The sequence below is a fragment of the Protopterus annectens genome, chromosome 8.part0, assembly GCF_019279795.1.
Source record: "Protopterus annectens isolate FY-2018-M chromosome 8.part0, PAN1.0, whole genome shotgun sequence".
NCBI lineage: Eukaryota > Metazoa > Chordata > Ceratodontiformes > Protopteridae > Protopterus > Protopterus annectens.
In genome coordinates, this window is record NC_056741.1 from 1,639,504,078 (window position 1) to 1,639,526,223 (window position 22,146).

The following is a 22,146-nucleotide window of genomic DNA, read 5'->3' on the forward strand; positions in this document are numbered from 1 at the left end:
GCTTATATAACATCGCCAGATGAAACAAGATAAAAACAGTGGAGCTCAAAACCGTTCTATCTCTTCTGATCTGCAAGGCAGGGGAAGGAGGGTGGGATCAGGAATGAAGAGATGGATCCCAAACATCTGAAGTTATGGTGAGTACATAACTAAAAGATGTTATGTGATCCTATCTCGCCTACATTCTGAATGATGGGACAGCCCCTAGCACCTGAATCCTGGGTGGCTCACTGAAAACACTCCTGAGTACCGTGGAACCAAATGAAGCTCGTCCTTTAGATGCCACATCCAATTTGTAGTGGGAAATGAAAGTGTGCTGGTTGGACCAAGTAGCCGCAGCACAAATTCGAAATAGCGAGCTTGGAATGAAAAGCTATAGAAGTAGCCATAGCTCTGGTAGAATGAGCTTTGATAGATGATGCAAGTTGCTTATTTGAAGAAGAATAGGCCTGAGTTATGCAATCTCTAATCCATTTTGAGATTGTAGCTTTTGTGATAGTTTGGCCCAATTTATTATCTGAGAAGGACACAAACAACTGGTCTGACTTACTGGGTTGCTGAGTCCTGTCTAAATAGAAGCGAATTGCCTGTGAACATCCAATTTATGGAGAGTGTATTCTGCTTCATTAGAGAAATTTGGAAAGAAATCTGCTAGGTCTAGAGATTGTTGAAGACAGAACTAGAGCAGACCTTTGGGACAAAGGATGGATTAGGCCTAAGAGATACTCTATCTTTGTGGAAAATCAGATATGGTGGTTTAATAGACAGGGCTTGAAGCTCTGAGACTCTTCTTGCCGAAGTAATAGCCACTAAGAATGCCGTTTTCCATGACAGATATTTTAACTCGCATGTAGCAGCCGGTTCAAAAGGGGGAGATGTTAATGCGCGAAGCACTAAATCAAGATCCCATGGAGGTGCAGGATGAAAACTGGTGGTCTTAACAGACTCGCACCTTTAATGAATGTTTTGCATAGCCTGCTGCTCATCAAAGGAGGATCCGTGGATTCATGGAATTTAGAGATAGCAGCTAGTTGAACTTTAATAGTTGAGACAGAAGATCCCTGATTAAATAGGGATGTTAAGAATTTCAAAACCTCTGGGACAGGAGCAGTGATAGGGTCTAAGCCCTTGAGTTGAGCCCAGATAGCAAACCTCTTCCACTTACTGAGGTACAATTTGTTAGTGGTGGGTTTGTGGGTCAAGACAAAATGTGAACAACTTCGGGTCTAGTGTGTGACTTCTAACTAAGGTCGGAAGTGGAGGAGCCAAGCTGTCAATTTCAGAGATTGAAGGGACTGATGCCAATGTCCCGACTGATGGATTAGCAAATCCGGGATCAGGTCTAAGGTCCACGGATCGTCCACTGCATGCTTTTTCAGGTAAGGAAACCATATCTGACGAGGCCAGTATGGGGCAATCAGAATCATTGAAGCCTTTAGCTGAGAAGCTTTTGAATGACTTTGGGAAGGAGGAATTGGAGGAAAAGCATAAAGCAACCCTGTTGGCCAGGGTTGTGCTAGAGCATCCATGGCCGGTACTTCCTGATGAGGAATCAAGGAGAAGAACCTTTCCCACTTGGTGTTTTGTGGAGTCGCAAATACGTCGCAGCACGGCTCCCCACCTCTTGAAAATCTGGGCTGCTACTGTGCGGTTTAGAGACCATTCGTGAGGAGAGAGAATTGTCCTGCTTAATTTGTCCGCCAATACATTTGACTTTCCCGGATGTGGGTCGCTACCAAGAAGCGGTTGGTAGCTACAGCCCATTCCCACACCTCATGGCCTCTCTCTGCAAAGGGGATACGATCTGGTCCCTCCTTGTTTGTTCAGGTACCAAACCACCGACATGTTGTCTGTGTGGATGGCGATGATGCCCTGAGGAAGGAACTTGTGTAAGGCCTGTAGGGATAGAAGTACAGCCTCATCTCCAACACGCTGATGTGGAGATGAGCTTCATCGAAGCCAGGAGCCCTGAACTAGCCTGCCCAGACAATGCCCCCCCACCCTATCTGGGAGGCATCTGTCGCCAGGGTAACCACTGGAGGGGGGAGAACAAAGGGTTTTCCCTGATCCAAGTTGGATGTCTGAAGCCACCAGCGCAGGTCCCTCTTGCATAATTCGTAATCATGATGTGATAATTGAGGGAAGATCTTGAAAGGACCATTGAGTTGATAAGAGCCACTGAAGAATCCTCATGTGTAACCTTGCTAGAGGAACTAAAAGTACCGTGGCAGACATTGAGCCTAGAACTTGTAGGACCATCCTGGCTGGGGCTTTGGATCTCGAGATCAGAGCTTGAACTTGGCCCTGTAAAGTTTGGAGCCTTTCGGCAGGAAGAAAGACACGCATCAATCTTGAGTCTATCTCTGCTCCTATAAACTTTATGCTGAGAGGGCAGCAAGACAGACTTTGACCAATTGAATGTAATCCCCAGGAAACACCCAGGAGATGGTGGCTTTGAGGTTGTCCATAAGTAGATGCCTGGTGGTGGCAGTCAGGAGCCAGTCGTCGAGATAGGGAAACACCTGGAATCCAAGGCTCCTCAGGTGAGCCGTCACTACTGCCAAACACTTGGTGAACACCCTGGGGCTGTGGTGAGACCAAAGGGCAGAGCACAAAATTGGTAATGACTGGCTCCCAGGCTGAAGCGCAGATACCTTCTGGACGCCTGATGTATCGGTATGTGATAATAGGCGTCCTTGAGGTCTATGGAGCACATCCAAACATCCTTCTCCAACAACGGAGAATGGATTGCAACGTGACCATTCGGAATTTGGATTTCGTGACGGATAGGTTCAGTCTGCTGAGATCCAATATTGGTCTCAGGTCCCCTGTCTTTTTTGGCACTAAAAAGAACCTGGAGTAATTTCCTGATCCGATTTGGTCTGTGGGGACCGGTTGGATGACTCCTTTTGTAGCAGCTTTGAAGCTTCTGCGGCTGCTATTTCCCTTTGACTGGGTGGTGGGTCCGGATTCTCTTGGACGGAGGGGTGAGTATTTGAATGGGATGGTGTAACCTCCGGCACTATCCGGCACCCATCTGTCCTGAGTGATTGACCTCAGGCTTTTAGGTGCTTGGCAACGACACCCGACTGGCTCGAGCAGCACAGCCGGGCAATCCCTCATGTCGTGGGAGGCTGAAGAGCCACGAAAGGACTCGCGGTCTCCAGAATTGCGGGGCCCTCTGCCGCCTCTGGGACGGCGTCTCCCTGAAAAATTTCCCGCCTCTGCCTCTGGACGGGAATCTTCCTGCTGTTGGGAGAAAAACTTGCGAGATTTCCGAACCACATTTTCCCCCTCCTTTGGCCTTGGGGTAAGGCCGAAAGGGAGTGGAATAACGGGCCCCTACGGCAGATAACGTTTTTCCCTCTTGCTCACAGCGGTAAGGGTGTCTTTCACCTTGGGTCCAAATAATGAGGACCCATCAAAGGAGCGTCGGCGAAGGAAGACTTGAAGGCCTCCGCGAACTGACACAAGCGGAGCCAGGCCTGTTCACGTAGAGCCACGCCTGTGCCTGCCGCTCTACCGCCCCTTCGGCCGCATAGGATATGAGCCTCATGGACGAGTTAGCAATTGACGTAAGGATAGCCAACTGAGAGCTAACGGGCTGGGCTAGCTGCTCAGGTAGGTTACCCGAGAGGGAGTCTGACAACTCCTTGACCAGATCCCTCTGAAGCCTAGTAAAATGTGCCAAATAATTCAGAGACCTTAAGGTAAAGGCCGCTGAAGTCAGGGTGCGCTTCCCGTACCTATCCATACTCCTAGACTCCTTATTAGGAGGATGGATGGACGTTGAAGCCTCTGCCACGCCCTGTTGTGTAGCAGATGCCACCACCATGGCATCTACAGCCACGCCTTTAGTAAGGAACTCCTTCTCGGGGAGCAGATAAGAATTTGTTTGGACGAAGGACTGGTTCCACAGTATCCCGGTGTTCCCACGCCCGACAAACTAAATCCAGAAGCTCGTCAAGGGCGGAGATACCCAGGAGGCGGAGGGCTGAGCCCCAAAGGCCTTGAGGAGCACTGATTCGTCCGCAGAGGGGGTTTGGACATCCAGCCTCGTTGTTTGAGGATCTCTAAGATGTCTGCAAAGGAGACATCATCCGAGGACGACTTAGGGACCCTCTGCATCATCCATATCCGTGTCCGATGTGATAGACTCGGGGAGTCCACGTGCTTCCTCTTGCACGATCTCTTCCTTGGGGTTCCTCTGGAGATGACTCAAGAACCCTCAGGAAGAGGGAACCCCACTGGGGTAACCTCAGGCCTCGGGCTCCGCTGGCCACAGACAGGGGAACTACCAAAGACCCAGTCTCCACGCCCAGGGAAGGTGCTGGTAAAACCGAGAGATGGTCAAGAGGATTTGGCCAAGGCACTCCTCATGGCTCTGAAAGCCGGACCTCCAGAATCCTGGGAGCGTCAGTCTCCGGGGCCATGATAGTAGACGGAAGTCCCAAGAGCAGCACCGAGGGAGGCTCGGAACCGAAAGCATCGGTCCCAAACATCACCCTCGGGTCCAGCCGAAGAAGTCCAGTACCAAACTCGGACCCGAGGCCGGGTTGGAGTAAGGGTCGGAGCCGACCCTGAGATCACCACCGGCTCCAAGAGCACCTGCTCCGGACGGAGCCGAAGCAGTCGGAGGAGGAATAGCAATGGGATGGGTCATGGCCATCGGCTCCGAATCCAACTGGGTCGGTACCGAAACAAATTCTTGGAAGACTGTGGACTGGAACAGTTTTCGTAGCACCTTGTCTATATTAGAATCCGATATTCTCAAGACCGAGAGGAAACAGAACGGGTTCGAAGACCTCCTCGGCCCCAAGGGACTAGGGGACCGGCTCCAGGCGACTCGATGAGAATCGGCGCCGAGGAAACACCAGATTCCATCGGTGCCGAGGTAGACTTCGGCGCCGAGGAGGAAGTGTCTGAGCGGGCGACCCTTGACGGCTCCGAGGGCAGCGGAGCCGACGAAGGTGACCCGCCTCGATGCCCCAGCCATCGGCTCCGAAGCCCGAGGAGTCGATACTGGTGGCATCGAGGCAGACCGTTCGACCTCGGCCCAAGTCTTTGGAGCCAAGGAGAGGCCTGCCTAGGTCTCTTGGCAGTCGGATCAGACGGACTGGTCGGAGCCAAGCCCTTTTCTTTGGCAGGAGTAGGAGCGAAGACAAGGCTTCTTCAAAGAGGGTTTAATTAACCCTTTGAGAATCAATTTATTTTTCCTCTCCTGGAGGACCCTTGAGGAAAAAGCGTGACATACGCTGCATGACTCCTGCAAGTGCTTTGCCCCTAAACAATAAACACAAAGTAGATGGTCATCAGTAACAGACATCTTAAAAGCACATTTAGTACATTTTTTAAAGCCCGAAGGCCTAGGGGCTTGAGACATAATGTTAACAATTTCTGACAGGAAATTTAACCACTGTAGAATCGCCTATGACAAAAAACCGAAGGCTTACAGAAACTGTGTAAAAACACAACCTTAGGTATAATAACCGGGAACTTTACACTAAAAATTCAGTTATAAAGTTTGACCGAAAAGGCCCTGGATTGAAAGGGGGGCCAAAACAAACTCTACCCAGTCACACACAAGAAAAACCACTACTCAATCGAACACAATAGGCAGCAAAAGGTAGCAATAGCCGTTAAAACGGCTTTTGTGAAATACAAGCACAAAAACTGACAGAAAAAGTAGTTAATAAAAGCTACTCAGCCCAGCCAGCTCGAGACCACGTCCTTGCAGTTAAGCGGCAAACGAGATCTGGGGGACTGATGGTGGTGCATCCTGGGATATAGTAAGCTCAGCCAATAAGAGACTTCGCTCTTTGGCATAAGCGTGCCGAGTCGGAGCCGAGGGATCGGCTCCGAACCCATCATTCAGAATGTAGGCGAGATAGGATCACATAACATCATACATTTTAAAAAATGTGTAACCCCCAGATCAACATTACAATGGAGAGGCACTTATTTTACTCAAGGGATCAAAAGCCTGGTGAAATGTTTGCAGCATATATAACTGACTTGAGAAATAAGGCTAAAACATGCAGATTTGGTGATTTAAGGGATGAGTTGATAAGGGGCAGACTTGTGCGTGGTATTAAAGATGATACAGTGAGAGAGATTTTGCTTCGTGACAGTGATTTAACTTCGAATAAGGCCATTGAGACTTGTCAGATATATCAGCTCACAGAAAAGGACATGAATATGCTTACAAATGAGAAAGGCATGTTTCCAGTAACTTCTAAAGCTCATGTTGATAGTATGCAGCACGTGGTTAAAAGAAACAAGCCCAGGCACGTGGCAGCAAATGTAGCCCCTGCAACACTCACAGGTAACCCCCGGAGCTTTCTAGCAAGTTCCAAAGTTTGCACAGCCCCAGTGAAGCAAAACAATGAGTCAGCAAACTCAAAGCAAGGGCAACACCCAATTTCATTGCCAACGGTCATAATTGTAGTAGCAGCCATGAATCTGAGAGAGAGAGAAATGGTTAGCTTTTCATCAACAATGCCACAAATGTAATACATTAAATAATTTCAAAATGTTTTGTAACTCAAAGGCCACACATTCTTTTATTAAAAGGAACATTTTAAGAAATGAGTTGATCAATTAAAAGCTGCAACCCTACTTTTCATGCTGATGGTGTGTCAGTGCTTACTGAAACCGTTAATGCAGTAGATTTATGGGACAAGAATGAAGTATTTTGTACTGTCTGATAAATGGCAAACCCATAGAGTTCAAAGCTGATACAGGCACAAAGTGCAATGTTATGTCTGCAGAAACATTGGCTAGAGAATGTGCTGGTGAAAGGCTTAATTTGGCAAAGTATGCAAAGCTTGTTGCTTATGGTGGTGAAGAGATTCAAATGGAAGGCTCAGTAATGCTTTTAAGTTACTCTCCTGGGAGAAGTCACGACTTTTTTATGTGGCCATGTGGTCAAAAGGCATGCCCAGTCATTATGAGGGCTCTGAGACACTTTGAAAATGGGACTTTCATTTAATAAGGAAGTCCACCATGTTAGCTTAACAGATCACTATTCTAATTTCGCCCAGTATTTTTTTTCTACCTATGCTGATCTTTTCGAATACAAACTAGGCAAGCTTCCAGTAGTGTACTCCATGAAGTTAGACCCGGATGTCAGCCCAGTTATCAGGCCAGCCCAAAAAGTTGCAATAGCCATGCAGCCCATAGAGTCAAAGCTGAACAAGACATAATGGTGCAACAAGGTGTGATTTGCCCATGAACCGACTGAGTGGGTACCTTCCATGGTGGTAGCTCATAAGAAAAGCTCGGATGACATCAGAATATGTATCGATCTACAGGATTTGAAGGCACTAAAAAGACATCATCCAATGCATACAGTTGAAGAAGCTGCTGCTCTTACGACAAATGCCAATTTTTTTTCCATCTTAGATGCAGAGATTTCATTTTGGCAAATTTTGCTCGACAAGAAGTCCTTGCTGCCAGCTACTTTCAGTACTCCGTTTGGAAGGTTCATAGGTTCATACTAGGCTATCTGCCCAAGGGCATTTATAAGCCTAGCCCATAGTTATGTGGCTTTCGCCACCCCTTTAGTTTGAATAAAAACTATGCCTATCATTTTGCTGTGCCTCTGTCAAGCAGTGACACTGAAGTAATCCCTGGGGTATATCTGCAATCTACCATCCATTGGTCAAGATTCCTCTTGAACAAGGCCAGAGAGGTGCTCTGCCTCACATGTACCGGGATTTTGTTCCACAGCATAGGGAGTCTCTGGGTGATGAATCTGTCCCTCCAGCACGTTCTATTTATAACCGTGTCAAGGTTTAAGTCATCCGCCCTTGTGGTTCTGAGGGATCTAGATTTTTTGAGGTGAAGCATATTCATCAAATCTGGGTTTGACATGGCCTTATATGTCAGGCACAGGTCACCTCTGAGCAAGCGGTATGAGACTGAATAGAGCTGGAGTTCTTTCAGTCGGGCAGCATAAGACATATTTTTGAGACCCTTTATCCTTTTGGTGAGGAACTTTTGGGGCCTTTCAAGCTGCAGCAGGTGTCTGGTCAGATACATTCCGAACGGGGCATTGTACTCAATCATAGGTCTGAGTGATGAGTACAGGGGGACAGGAAGGTACAGATTTCTGAGAATGCCATTTGGGATGAATACTGTAAGTGAAGTCTTTCAATGCGGAATGGAGCAAATTTCTTCTGGGTATCCTTGTGCTATTATAGTAGATGACATACCCATAGGAGGTAATGGTGAAGCAGAGCATGACAGAAACCTCAGAAAAGTTCTAGAAAGGGCACATCAAGTGAATCTTAAGCTGAATCCACAGGAATGCAAATTTAAGCTACCAGACATCACTTATTTTGGTCATTTATTTACCAGGTCAGGCTTGCAACGAGACCCTTCTAAGCAAACAGCCATTCTTGAGATGTCAGCTCCAAAGGATGTTCAGGCCCTGCAACATTTTCTTGGTTGGAAAGTTCATTTCAGACTTGAGTCAGATTTCAGCACCACTCAGAGAATTGACATGCAAAGTTGCATCTTGGTCTTGGTTAGAGCTACACCAGAGAGCATTTGATGTCCTGAAATATAGAATTGCCAGTCCACCTACTTTCAGATACTATGACATCCACAAGCCAGTTACTCTTTCATGTGATGCTTCGAAATTTAGTCTTGGTGCAGGCATTCCATAAGACGGTCAACTTACTGTGTACATGTCCAGAACTCTTACACAAACTGAAATGCAGTATGCCCAGATAGACAAAGAGCTTTTGGCAATTGTGTTTGTATGTTCCAAGTTCCATGATTATGTTTATGTTAGACCTATCCAAATCGAAACAGACCACCAACCTCGAGTCACTATTTTGAGAAAGCCTATGCATACAACTCCAGCTAGATTGCAACGTGTGATGTTCAGATTGCACAAGTATCATTTCAATCTTGTCTATAAAGGCAAACTTTTTTATTTTGCTGATACATTATTCAGATCGCCCAGAAACACCACTGAATGATATGAGAATGAGCAATTTGATTTTTGAAGTCATGGAGGTGAAAACTTTTTCTTCTACATGTCTTGATGAGCTCAGAGATCATAGTCGCAGATCTATCTTTACAGAAGCTCAGCTACTTCCTCAAGGAATGGCCATCAAAGCAATGTAGTGTACCTCCAGACGTACAACCATATTTTCCATAAAGATATGAGATTCTGTCAGACAATGACATCGTCATCTAAGGTCCTAAGGTTATTGCTCCAAAGTCTTTGCAACAGAGTACATCACTATCTTACATCGAGATCACCCAGGAGCAGACTCTATTAAAAGAAGGGCAAGAGGACAAGTACTTTGACCTTTTATGTCACAAGCTATTGACAGAGTACTTTCATCTTATTCTGTATGCAAAAGTACAAAGCCACATCAACAGAAAGAACTTCAGCTGAACCAGATTCCGGAACTACCTTGGTCGACAGTAGCCACTGACATTTTCGAGTGGAATGGTCAACAATATTTGGTGTGAGTAGACTCTTATTCCAATTGGTTCGAGACTGACCTACTTCCCAATCTAGCATCCAATACTGTCATTACTAAGATGAAGCATCATTTTGCAGTTCATGGTAGTCCACATACAGTTATTTCTGATAATGGCAGGCAATTTGCAAGCCAACAATTCAAAAGATTTGAAGAGTGTAGCCCAGAGTATCCACAGTCAAATTGTTTGGCAGAATGTGCAGTTCAAAGTGCAAAGCAGTTACTAGAAAAGTCGAAACGAGACAATAGAGATGTTTTCCTAAATCTCTTGAATCTTAGAAACATTCCTTGTGATAAACATCTTGGTTCACCTATTCAGAGATTTCTGTCGAGACAAACCAGAACCACATTACCAATCAGCAGTCAACTGTTGGTTCCATGTGTTGAGAACAACAGGTTAGTAAAAACCAGTCTGCTGAAGAAGCGTTTAACCCAGAAGTCCTATTATGATAAGACCAGCAAACTGCTCAATCCATTACAAGACAGAGAAGTAGTAAGGATGCAAACATCCAGAAGTTATGACTGGACTGGAGTCGTGAAGAACATTTGCCCAGAGCCGAGATTGTACATTGTGGAATCACAAGGGTTAATTTTAGGCAGATTCGGAAGCATTTGATACTGGTGTCCAAACCTATACCACAGCACATAACCTGTGAGAAAGACTTTCTGAGTGAGTTGCCCAGTGGAAGTTCCAGACAGTATTCCTGCTCCTGTGATGAATCCTGAAGTTCCTAATAAGAGTTGGTCACCGAAGACTGTCCCTGTTGTTAAACCCAGTTCTGATTGTCAGGTTACGAGATCCAGTCATATCTCCAGACCATGTTATAGATACACGGCTACTTGGACATGAACATCGTGTTTTGTTTCTGAATGTCTATATTGGTGCATGTTTAGCTGCAATGTCATTTTGATTAATGGCAATCTTTTTAAGAGGGAGGATGTAGATGACTGTGTGTCTGTCTCTTTAAGAAGCTATCCAAGGGCTTGCACAAGTATATAAATACTGAGCAAGTGCAAGTCTGACTGCCATTTTGTAGTAAGCTGTTGAGATGTAAGCATGTAAAGTCTGTCTGTTAATCAGTTTGTTTATATTTAATGATGCTGCTATCCATCCTGATGTGTTTCTATGTAATAAAGCATCTTTAACTACCCCCACTTGCTTTGTCTTCTATGCATAGAGGGACGAGCGACAGAAGGGAAGTAGAATGTTGATGCACTTAAAAAACAGAAGACTAGATGGACTTAGTGCCCCCTTCTGCCCTCTAAATGCAATGCAGTATAGTGGTGGAAAAAAATTAAAGATTGCATGTGATATTTTCCTTTATACTCCTGTGACAGATGAGATTTAAAGAGGGTGGTCCTACACCTTCACAGATATATATGCAAATTATATCAATAGCATAATTCATTGAAATGTAAATGTAAGAGTCACTGTATTTATGGTATAATGCAATGAAGATAAACATGCTTTGCTTATTGAGTGATGAGGGTGCTGGGTACAGACCACCCTTTTAAATAAACATCTCAGCAAAGAAAGTAAAATCAGAAAGTAAGAGGTTTTGTATTTCCATGAATCAGGAGTTGCAGACTTGACAATGATGAAGTATCCTGATGCCCTGCAACTGGTGAAAGACTGAAGTCATTAGAAGCCTATTAGAGACAAATGACAAAGTGCCCAATACAAGTAAGGCTGCCACTTGTTCCTACACAGAACACAAACAGAACAGCTTGACATTATTACCAGCACATCTACTCTGGTCTATTTTTTAGCCCGTATCAATGCATGCACTAAAATAATGCTGCAGAATAACTCAGATAATACTGCAAGGTTATGAATGCACACCCCTGGAGGCAGACACTGTTCCTAACAAGATAATCTACTGAACATTATGCTCAGCTAACATTACTGTAAAGTTCATGAAACAAGCAGATTGCTGTGAAAGAAAACTTTGCATTGTATTTACCTTTTAAGGAAGATGGCGTCTGATTCATACTGATATAGCTTACTCCTGCTCCAAAGGTTACGTTGTTAATAGTATCTAAAAAGGAAACAAAGAACACACCATTTTATTTTTTATAGATATACATCTTACTAAAAGGTTACCCTAATATCTACCATAAAGGGAAGGTATTCACCATATTAGATCTATGAGGATCCCTCTTCAATACGTATATGACTGATATTCCACGTTACCTTCACAGCTTGGTAATTTTTCTCTAACGTTTTCACCCTTTGAATGCGGGGGTGGAAGCAGGGTGGGGTTAATGCCACATGGCAAATAACAGCACATGTAGACACAAAAGGACTTCTGTTATGGAGCCCTTAAGTGTTGTACAAGCTATTTCAGCTCTCCCTCATAGAGCCAATAAACTTACTAAAAGGCCAGCAATTAAACAGTATTATTGGAAATAAGGCGAATTAACGGCTTATAACCAGTGCACAAAAATGTGACGCTAAAATCCAAACTCGAAAACAAAAAGAATGCCACTTAGAGCTCCTAAGCAAAAACACTTGTTTTCATTACAACAGGGTAGCTTGTCCTGAAGCATAAAATTTCTTGTTTAAAAAAAAAAAACACCTTCACTCAACACAACCGACAATTATCATAACAACACTTGACTACTTATTCTACAACAACTTACAGAAGCACACACTCAAATTACATGCTACTAATCAACCAAATTAAAATGTACTAAAAAGTATGTATATCTTCTTCTTTCGGCTTTTTCTCGGTTAGGGGTCGCCACAGCAGAGCACCTGTCCGGTCATGATGTATATATTAGTCTAAAACTAAGAAACTTTTGAAGTAACACACTTTTTGGAAGTTGAAAATGTGTATGTATGTATATATATATATATATATATATATATATATATATATATATATAGATATATATATATATATATATATATATATATATATATATATATATATATATATATATATATGTATGTATATAAATAGCCTATATATTAGTGTGTAACACAATAATTAAACCTTCAATTTGGATACTCAGAACACTATTCAGAGATGTGCTAGCATTCTAACCAGGTGTCTGATGTATTAAACATCAGCTACCAACATAACTCCATGTAATCCAACTAATCTTCCCAGTTGCCATTTCTCTCATTCTTTGTCACTTTTTTCCAAAATAAAAAAAAAAATATATAAACTGCTTAAAATTCTGGCAAAGTCCAACGTGCCTAAAATGTGCATTAGTTTGAGCACTCCTTCGAATGGCATAATTGTACAACACTTAAGGTTTCTGTCCTCCCTGAGCTTGTCTTAGAACACCTGTGTTACTTTGTGTGACAAAGTATATACGTTAAAAAGGGCATACCCCGTACTGGAGGGTGGCAATTATGTCAAAGTTGTTTGCTGGTTGTGTTGAACAAAAGTGTTTTTTTAAACAAAAATTTTTACACTCTGAGAGTGCTGGATTATTGTAATTAAAGCAAGCATTTTTGCTTAGGAGCTCCAACAAACATAATTTTTGTTTTCAATTTTGAATTAATGACTTGCAAGGGAAAAGAACAAGGTAATAAAAAAACTAAGTCTTTGAAAAGAATACAGATCTAGAGGACCACATGGGTGTCTGATTCACCACCAATAACATTCAAAGTAGAGATGGCGACAACAGCTATGGAACAGAAAAATGACAAAATGTTCCATATGTTGTTTAAAACATTACAGGGCTCTGTAAAGACAAACAGCAAACACAATTAGTGGAAGCTGAACAAGTTCTAAGCATGCATAGGCAATCCAAGATACCTAAAATGTGAAGGGGAAAAAAAAGGCAATCTTTTAAATGAAACACAAGGAATTCCTGGAAAACCAAATTGAGGTAAAAATAGATCCGGAAGAAAGAATTTGAGGTTTGCAGAAATAGTAGAAAAAAAATGGAGGGACCAACTGCCTGAGGTTCATGAAGGAACAGATTCACAAATGGGCTGTAATCCCTTTCCAGGAAATATTATTAGAAAGAGCTCCTTGTGTATTCATCCATAAAGGAACTTCCAAGACACCATTAACAGCACTTCATCAGTGTAGGGTTTCAACACATGTGTGTGTATGTATGTATATATATATATATATATATATATATATATATATATATATATATATATATATATATATATATATATATGTATATGTATATGTATATGGGTTCCGAAACATTGCGCGCGTAACACAAAAATCACAGTAGGGAACATCTTCCTTTTACTTCAATGCAGTGCGATCTCGGAGTACGAATATTTAAGTAGCGGGGGTGCAGGGGGGCTTGTCCCTCTGCCTACAGCGTTTAGGTAAGTGTAGTTTTTTTTATTTTTTTATTATATTTTCGAAATTTCAAACATCGCTCATATGGTGTCGACCATATGGTGTTGGATGTTTGAAACTTTCGAAAATATAATATAGACCATATATATATATATATATATATATATATATATATATATATATATATATGGTGTTGGATGTTTGAAACTTTCGAAAATATAATATAGACCATATATATATATATATATATATATATATATATATATATATATATAAAATACACTATGTCTTTATGTCACCCTCAGCCCTTAACTCCTGTTTAACTAGTGTGGAGTCCCTAACCATTAAGCCAAACACCATTCTCATACTGGACTTGAACTATCCCTCCGTTAAGTATGAAACATATACAGTCTCTAACATGTATACCAACAGACTTCTGAACTTATCAGCACAAATTCTCTCGATCAGTTAGTATCACACCGAAAAAGGTGACTGATAAAAGAACTGGACTTGATCTTCACTAATATGGGACAACTCTGCTCCCTACGACTTGAAACGCCCTGTTCAAATCAGACTACAGGTCAGTCACATTCATCTTAGGCCTGAAGCCAGAAACATCCTCCAATATCTTTGCATTCAGTGACTATGTCAAGTCTAATCTAATAAAACGGAGAGATTTACCCGGCTAAATTCAAAGTCCCTTTTCAACTCAATGACCCCACTGATTAAGTAGAATCCTTTACTGCCAAATTCTAGAAACATGTGAATAGTTGCATAGCTGTATCTGTCCCCCTCCGAAGTAAGCACTACACCAAATTCAAAGATAAACTATGGTGGAACTCAAATATCAACTGGCTGTATAACAAAAGAAAAAAAGTAATTGCATATAAAAATAAATCTAACTCTTCAATATGTAAAAAAAAAAAAAAGCTCTTGTTAAACTTAACAAGGAACTCTGGATGACTCTGATCATATCAACCAAAGTCAGTTATGAGGTAAAAATAGCCACCCAGCCAAACAACCACAAAGCCGCCTTTAGCAAACTAAACCATAGAGCCAATGCCCTGCATTGCACATAGCTAACAGTAAATGATATCACATAGTCAAACCAGAAGACAGAGTTAAATGTATCTTCTGTTAGACTGGTGAATGTCTCCAACTTTCCTCTTCCTATATTTCCAGATCTTCTATCCACATCTACATCCATCTCTCATATCTCACATGAGCAAGTCCTCAAGGCACTATCCAAGGCCAAGAACATGACTTCCATGGGGCTAGATAACATACTGGGCTGCTTAATGGCCAGCCTGAAAATGGACCTGTCAGACCCCATACAGGAGCCGTTCTGTGCCAGCCCTGAAACAGCCTTTGAGTAGGATGGATGGAGGACTGCAACTGTCATACTCTTACACAAAGGTGATGCGTCAACAAACCCTGGAAATTCTAGGCTCATAAATCTGACCAGCCTCATGTGCAAGGCTACAGAAAGGATCATTATGTAATTAATAAATAAGGACATAGGTAATATACAAACTCTCCACCTAGGACAGTTTGAATATGTCAAGAGTAGATTCTGTCTACTTAACCTAGTTGACTTCTTTGAAAGGGTAAAATGATGCAACGGATGAGGGCAGATCAGTAAACAATGCACATTTAGACCTTGCAAAGACATTCTACACTACTGCACATTTTGGTATCATAAACAAACTATCTTAGTTAAACGTTACTCCGCACAGAATTCATTAGACAGCAAAATGGCTCACAAAAAGAACCATGTAAATTAGGGTGGGCTTCACTACCTCCACCAAAAGACTGGTCATTAATAGTATACCCCAGGGGTTAGTCCTTGGGCCACTTGTCTTTGGCATTTACTTTACAGAGGTCATAGGTTCATACGGAATTTACTATGCTATTGGCCCTAGGGCCTTTATAAGCCTAACCATGTTATACCCTTGTTCCTTTATTGACTAAGTTGTATGGTCTATATATGCAGCGCGAGTCTATGATCAGCACCAACTGCCCTTATCCAAGAGGGACACAGGTGACAGCCCCTGGGGTAAATGTACAGTCTCCCATCCAGTTGTCTAAGTTGCACTTAAACAGAGCCATTGAGGAAAAAGAATTTATGTACCTACCATAACGTTCCAGGTTAGTTGTCTTCATCGCGCCTTTCTTCTTACTGGTTGGGATCGGAGCCGATCCTCGGCTCCGACTTGGCCATCTTCAATAGCTCGAGAGCGGTTTACTGGCTCGAGGCTACCCCTTATCCCATAATGCCTAGCGATAGCTACCCAGATCTCGTTTGAAATGGCTAACTCCAGACATAACAAAAGAATAAACCAGTCAAAAAATCAGTTGACTATACATGCCATATTCTCCAAGTCAATAGAGGAGACGAGAACACACAGCCAGTGAAACAGAAAAACTCCTCTCGGTCCACTACGACAGGGGGACGGAGGGTGGGACGCAAGAAGGAAGGCGAGATGAAGACAACTAACATGGAACGTTATGGTAGGTACATAACTTCTTTATGTTAAGTTGTCTATCTCACCTTCGTTCTTGCTGGTTGGGACAGCGTCCCTAGCATCTAAAATCCTGGGTGGCTCAGTGGAACAGACTCTTCAGAACAGTGGAACCAAAGTCAGCTCTGCTCCTGGAGACCATATCCAACTTGTAATGAGAAATAAAGGTGTGAGGGTTTGCCCACGTGGCAGCTGCACAGATGGAATCCATGGGCAACCTAGACTGGAAGGCTACAGAGGTGGCCAAGGCCCTAGTAGAATGACCTTTTGGTTTAATAGGTAACTCTTTGTTCCTTAACTGATAAATGAAAGAAATAGTGTGTGACAACCATTTGGACACGGTTACCTTGGAAACTGGGAGACCTTGTTTGCCCAAGGCATAAAAAAGGAATAGTTAGTCCGACTTCCTTACTTCTTTAGTTCTGTGCAGGTAAAAATGCAATTGCCTATGAACATCCAATTGTAGTTTGTACTCTGCTTTGTTTGTATGATTAGGGAAAAACACAGGAAGATCTATAGATTGGTTTAAATTATTTTCTGAGCAGACTTCAGGGAGAAATGAAGGATTAGTCCTCAGAGCAACCCTGTCCTTGTGAAAAACCAAGTATGGAGGATGAACACATAGTGCCTGAAGTTCGGAGACGCATCTGGCTGAAGTAATAGCTACCAGAAAGATTGTCTTCCAAGATAGAAACTTGATAGAGCAGGACGCTGCTGGTTCAAAAGGGGGCAGAATTAAGGAGGTTAGGACTAAATTAAGGTCCCAAGGAGGAGGGGGATCTCTCACTGGAGGCCTAAGAAGAGTTGTCCCTCTCAAAAAAGCTTTACAGAGCTTATGAGACAATGTTAGAGTTCGAAAAACCAACATGAAAGTTAGAAATGGCCGCCTTTTGTACGCTGATCTTAGCAGAAGCGGACCCGGAGTGAAACAGTTGTGCTAGAAATTCCAGGATTACGTGGACTGGGGCTGAAAAGGGATCCACATTCCTAGCCTTTGCCCAACAAGAAAAACGTTTCCATTTGCTAGCATAAGTTTTCCTCGTTGTAGACTTGTGACAGGAGACGATAATGTCACGGACTGCTGGAGAAATGCTGGGAAGCCTGGCTAAGGTTGGAAGTGGAGCAACCAAGCTGTGAGCTGGAGAGTTTAGAGGGATTGATGCAACCCGCCTGACTGATGAACCAGGAGGTCTGGAATTGGGTCCAGAGTCCAATCGAGAAGGTAGCGGTGCAGGATCGGGAACCATATCTGTCTAGGTCGGTAGGGAGCAATGAGGATCATTTTGCAACCCAAAGATATTACTTTCTATACAAGTTTGGGTATCAGGGGGAAAGGAGGAAAGGCATAAAGAAGTCCCTGGGGCCAATCGTGGACTAGAGTGTCTCTGGGTATGTGACCCGGAAGCGGAAGAAGGGAGAAGTAGTCGCTGCATTTGCTGTTGAAGGGGGTGGCAAAGAGATCGCAGCAAGGTTGTCCCCATTTGCGGAAAACAAGATTCGCAACTTCCTGATTCAGAGACCACTCGTGAGGCATGAGGATAGCTCTGCTGAACCTGTCCGCTATGACGCTGGATCTCCCAGGGATGTGCGTCGCAATCAGAAAACGTTGGGAGGAAATCGCCCACTGCCAAAGTCTGAGTGCTTCTCGACACAGGGGGTAGGATCTGGTTCCGCCCTGCTTGTTGATGTACCACACCACTGACATGTTGCCCGTTTGAATAGCAATGGTCCCAGAAGGAAGAGAGTCTTGAAGGGTTTGCAACACCAGGAGCACAGCTCTCATTTCCAGGACATTTATGCACAGATGGTACTCGTGAGGTTGCCACGTGCCTTGGACTGTCCTGCCCTGATAATGCCCCCCCCCCACCCTATCAGGGAGGCGTCTGTCGTCACTGTGGCTACCGGAGGGGGTTGTATAAAAGGTATGCCCTGAGTAACTAGTGGGGAGATCATCCACCAAGAAAGATGTCTTTTTCATGCATCTGTGATCATGATCATGTAAGTCATGGGTAGCTCTTGGAAAGACCACTGTGTAACAGAAGCCACTGAAGAATTCTCATATGAAAGCGTGCCAGTGGGATTAGGAAAATGGCTGCTGCCATGGAACCCAGAGTTTGAAGGAAGTACCTGACTTGGATCCTTTTGCTCTGCATCAGAACCTGTACCTGCTGATGGATTGCGGACACCCTTTCTAGTGGTAGCCTTGCAAACATTTCCCTTGTGTCCTAAGTCAGCTCCTATGTAAGTGATAGATTGACAGGGCAACAAGGCAGATTTTTCGAAATTTATTGTAATGCCGAGCTGGGAGCAAATTGTGATTGTGTAGTCCTGTGCTTGTATGAGTTGATGCCTGGTGGTAGCAGTAAGGAGCCAGTCGTCTAGATAAGGAAACACCTGGAATCCTTGACACCTCAGGTGAGCCGTGACCACTGCCATACATTTGAACACCCTGGGGGCTGTGGTGAAACCAAAGGGCAGAGCTCTGAACTGATAATGACTGGCCCCCAGCCGGAAGCGAAGATATCTCCTGGAGCACCTGTCCATCTTTATCTGTAGTACGCATCCTGAAGATCTATCAAGCACATCCAATTGTCCTGACCCAGAAAGAGTAGAATGGACTGTAGCGTGACCATCCGAAACTTTGTTCTTTGCATAGACCTGTTTAGTCTGCTGAGATCCAGAATCAGTCTCCAGTCCCCTGTCTTTTTTGGTACTAAAAAGAACCTTGAGTAAGTTCCGGATCCGTGCTGGGTCTGCCGGGACTTCCTGGATGGCTCTTTTTTCTAGCAGTTTTGAAACTTCTATTACTGCTTGCTCCTTCAGATTGGGTGGAACATCTGGAAGGGTCTTCCTTGACTGTAAAGGGGGTTGATGGAAGGGAATTTTGTAACCTCCGGATATAACGGACTGTACCCATCTGTCTTGTGTTAAACTTTGCCAGGCTTTTGGGTACAGCGAAAGTCTTCCCTCGACTGCCTCCAGGGTTGAGCAGCCGGGCAACCCTTCAGGGATGCTGGAAGGGCTTATCAGAGAAGGATTTTCTGTTGCCCTGGTTCTGTGGACCCCCTCTGCCAAGAGGATGGCGTCTATTATTATTGTTTCCCCCTCTGCTTCTGGAGGAAAAATCACTACGTGTGTCAGGCAAGGCTCCCTGAGATTTACGGAACCACATCTTCCTACTCTTCTGATCCTTGGGGTAAGGTCTAGAGGGAGTGGAAAAAATGGACTCAAACGGCAGAGAGAGTCTTGCCTTCTTGCTCACACCTAATCAAAGTTTCTTTCACCTGTGGTCCAAAAAGAAAGGAACCATCAAAGGGAGTGTTGGTGAAGGATGCTCTAAATGGTTCCGCAAAGTTACACAGCCGCATCCATGCATGCCTCCTAAGGGCCACCCCGGTACCTGCGGCTCTACTCGCCCCATCGGCTGCATAGGAAATGAGCCTCATGGAAGAGTTAACAACAGAATTAAGCGTCGCTAGCTGGGAAGCTACCTTGGCTTGTGCTCCCTCAGCTGTTGGATCTTGGAGGGAATCTACAAGCTCTTTAAGGAGATCCCTTTGAAGTTGGGTAAAATGACACAGGTAGTTCAGTGACCTCATAGAGAAGGTCGCTGAAGCGAACATTCGCTTCCTGTATCTGTCCATCGTCCTAGACTCCTTGTTAGGGGGATGGACAGACAAAGAGGTCTCTGCTAACTCTTTTGGTGGCTGCTGCTACCACCATAGCATTAACAGGGGCACCTTTTGAAAGGAACTGCTTATCCTGGGGGTGCTGAATTTACTAGGTCTCCTCTGAATTGGTTCCACTGTATCCGGAGCTGACCTAGCCTTTCAGGCCACCACTGTCATAAGTGGATCGAAAGGCAGAGACACCCAGGAGGTGGAAGGTCTGGAACCGAAGGCATCCAGAAATACAGACTCATCCTCAGAAGGGGCTAGAGGATTCCAGTTCCCCCTCTGCTTAAGCATCTAGGATGTCCGAGAAGGAAACATCTTCAGAGGGGGATCTCAGGAACCCTTCCGAATCCTCTAAGTCTGTATCAAAAGTGACAGATTCGGGGGAGTCAATGTGCTTCCTCTTACACTTTTTCTTCCGAGGTGGCTCTTCTGAGTGATCAGGAGAGGCCTCAGAAAAGGAGGAAACACCCAATGGGGTGTCCTGGAGCGTCGGTTCCCTACGCTTAGGGTCTGGAGGAGGAGCAGAGGTTGGCACAGGCAGTACAGGGGACGAAGCTGGTGGGGCTGATAGCGGAGCTGACTCAGGGGACCTGACACTCCGCATGACATCGAAGGGGTCCCTGCCACGATGAAGAGCTTTGGTTCCGAAGAAATAGGAATCTTTCTCCGCACCGAGGGGGACGGCTCCGAGGCCGATGTTGGAGCTGAGCTCACCTGCACTGAAGCTCTGAGAGGGAGAACGGGGTCGGACAAGAGTCCGATGCCACTCGCCCCCTTGGAGCCGACGAGGGAACCCCGGCGCACAGATCCGTCGATGGAAGGTACCACCAAGGGAATCGGAGCCAATGTCGGAACCGAAGGAGATAGAGTTATCGGAGCCAACGGTTTTACTACTCGAACCCAAACGAACTCCGGCTCCGAACTCATTGGAGTCGGAGGAGGAACATAGAGAGAAGTGGACGGAGCAGATACCCGTTGAGGAGGGCTGGACAACAATTTAGCTAGTGCCTGCGACTTTAGCAACCTACTGACCACTCTCTCCACATCATGATCTGTCAGTCTAGAGGATCGAGAGGAGTGAGAGGATCGGTGACTTCGCTCACTCTGAAGTGAAAGACCGAGGAGCCAAATGCACCAACTCTAGTGAAGGGGACTTCGGCCTCTTGTGGCTCCGCGACGGCTGCAAAGCCTCTGATGGAGCCAACGGGGAGATTGTCTTGTCGGTGCCAGCTGCCACCGACATAGAAGGTAAATCCTGAACTGAAGACGGCTCTGAACTTGGAGCCGACGGCTTAGTGGATTTAGGGGATTTCACTGGCTGTGAGCTCTTGGCCGGTGAATCCTGGGGTTTTAAAAGACCCCTAAGAATCAGCTTATTCTTACGCTGCTGCAGGACTCTTGGACTAAAGGCACGGCAAATAGAACAAGAGTCCTGCAGGTGCACAGCGCTTAAACAATAGACGCAAGAAGTGTGCCCATCTGTCAGAGACATTTTCTGACAGCATGAGTCACACCTTCTTGAACCCAGGAACCTTGGCTTCCTTTGACATCCTTTACAGAAGAAAGAAACCAATTATGACAACAATAACAAGAAGCAACATACAGTCTACAAAAATCACACCTAATAGAAGACTATAGCTAAAGGTTTTTTTTTTTTTTGAAAGATAATAGGAAAGCCTCTAATTTAAACGGCTAGCCTATAAGAAAAAAGCAGAAGGAAAGCCTCTAACTTAAATGACTAACCTGACAAGAAGAGGAGGGGGTAGGAGTGGGTAGGAACTCTCCAAGTTAAACGAGTTCTACAAAAAGAGGGATACTATAAGATAAACAATTATCTATCACAGAAACAAACTATCGCTAATAATAAAATACTAGAAAAGTTAAATTCTAGTGAAAAAGTTACACAAAAAACACTATAGAAGCCTGAGCCAGAAAAACGACACCTCGCAGCTGAAGTGGCAAATGAGATCTGGGTAGCTATTGCTAGGCATTATGGGATAAGGGGTAGCCTCTAGCAAGTAAACAGCTCTCGAGCTATTGAAGATGGCCGAGTCGGAGCAGGGGATCGGCTCCGATCCCAACCAGCAAGAACGAAGGCGAGATAGACAACTTAACATCTCTGTTTTACATTAATTGGGAATTTGTTCCAGAGGAGTGGCAA

General features: G+C 44.3%; 1 protein-coding gene across 1 annotated transcript in view; it reads right to left on the reverse strand.

Moving 5' to 3' along the window:
• NCAPD3 (non-SMC condensin II complex subunit D3) overlaps positions 1–22,146 on the reverse strand; it is a gene marked incomplete in the record, with an annotated part of 2,635,837 nt that overhangs the window by 43,751 nt on the left and 2,569,940 nt on the right. Inside the window, 1 exon segment of the mRNA XM_044081165.1 lies at positions 11,468–11,542. Within this exon segment, the coding sequence (XP_043937100.1) occupies positions 11,468–11,542 (75 nt within the window).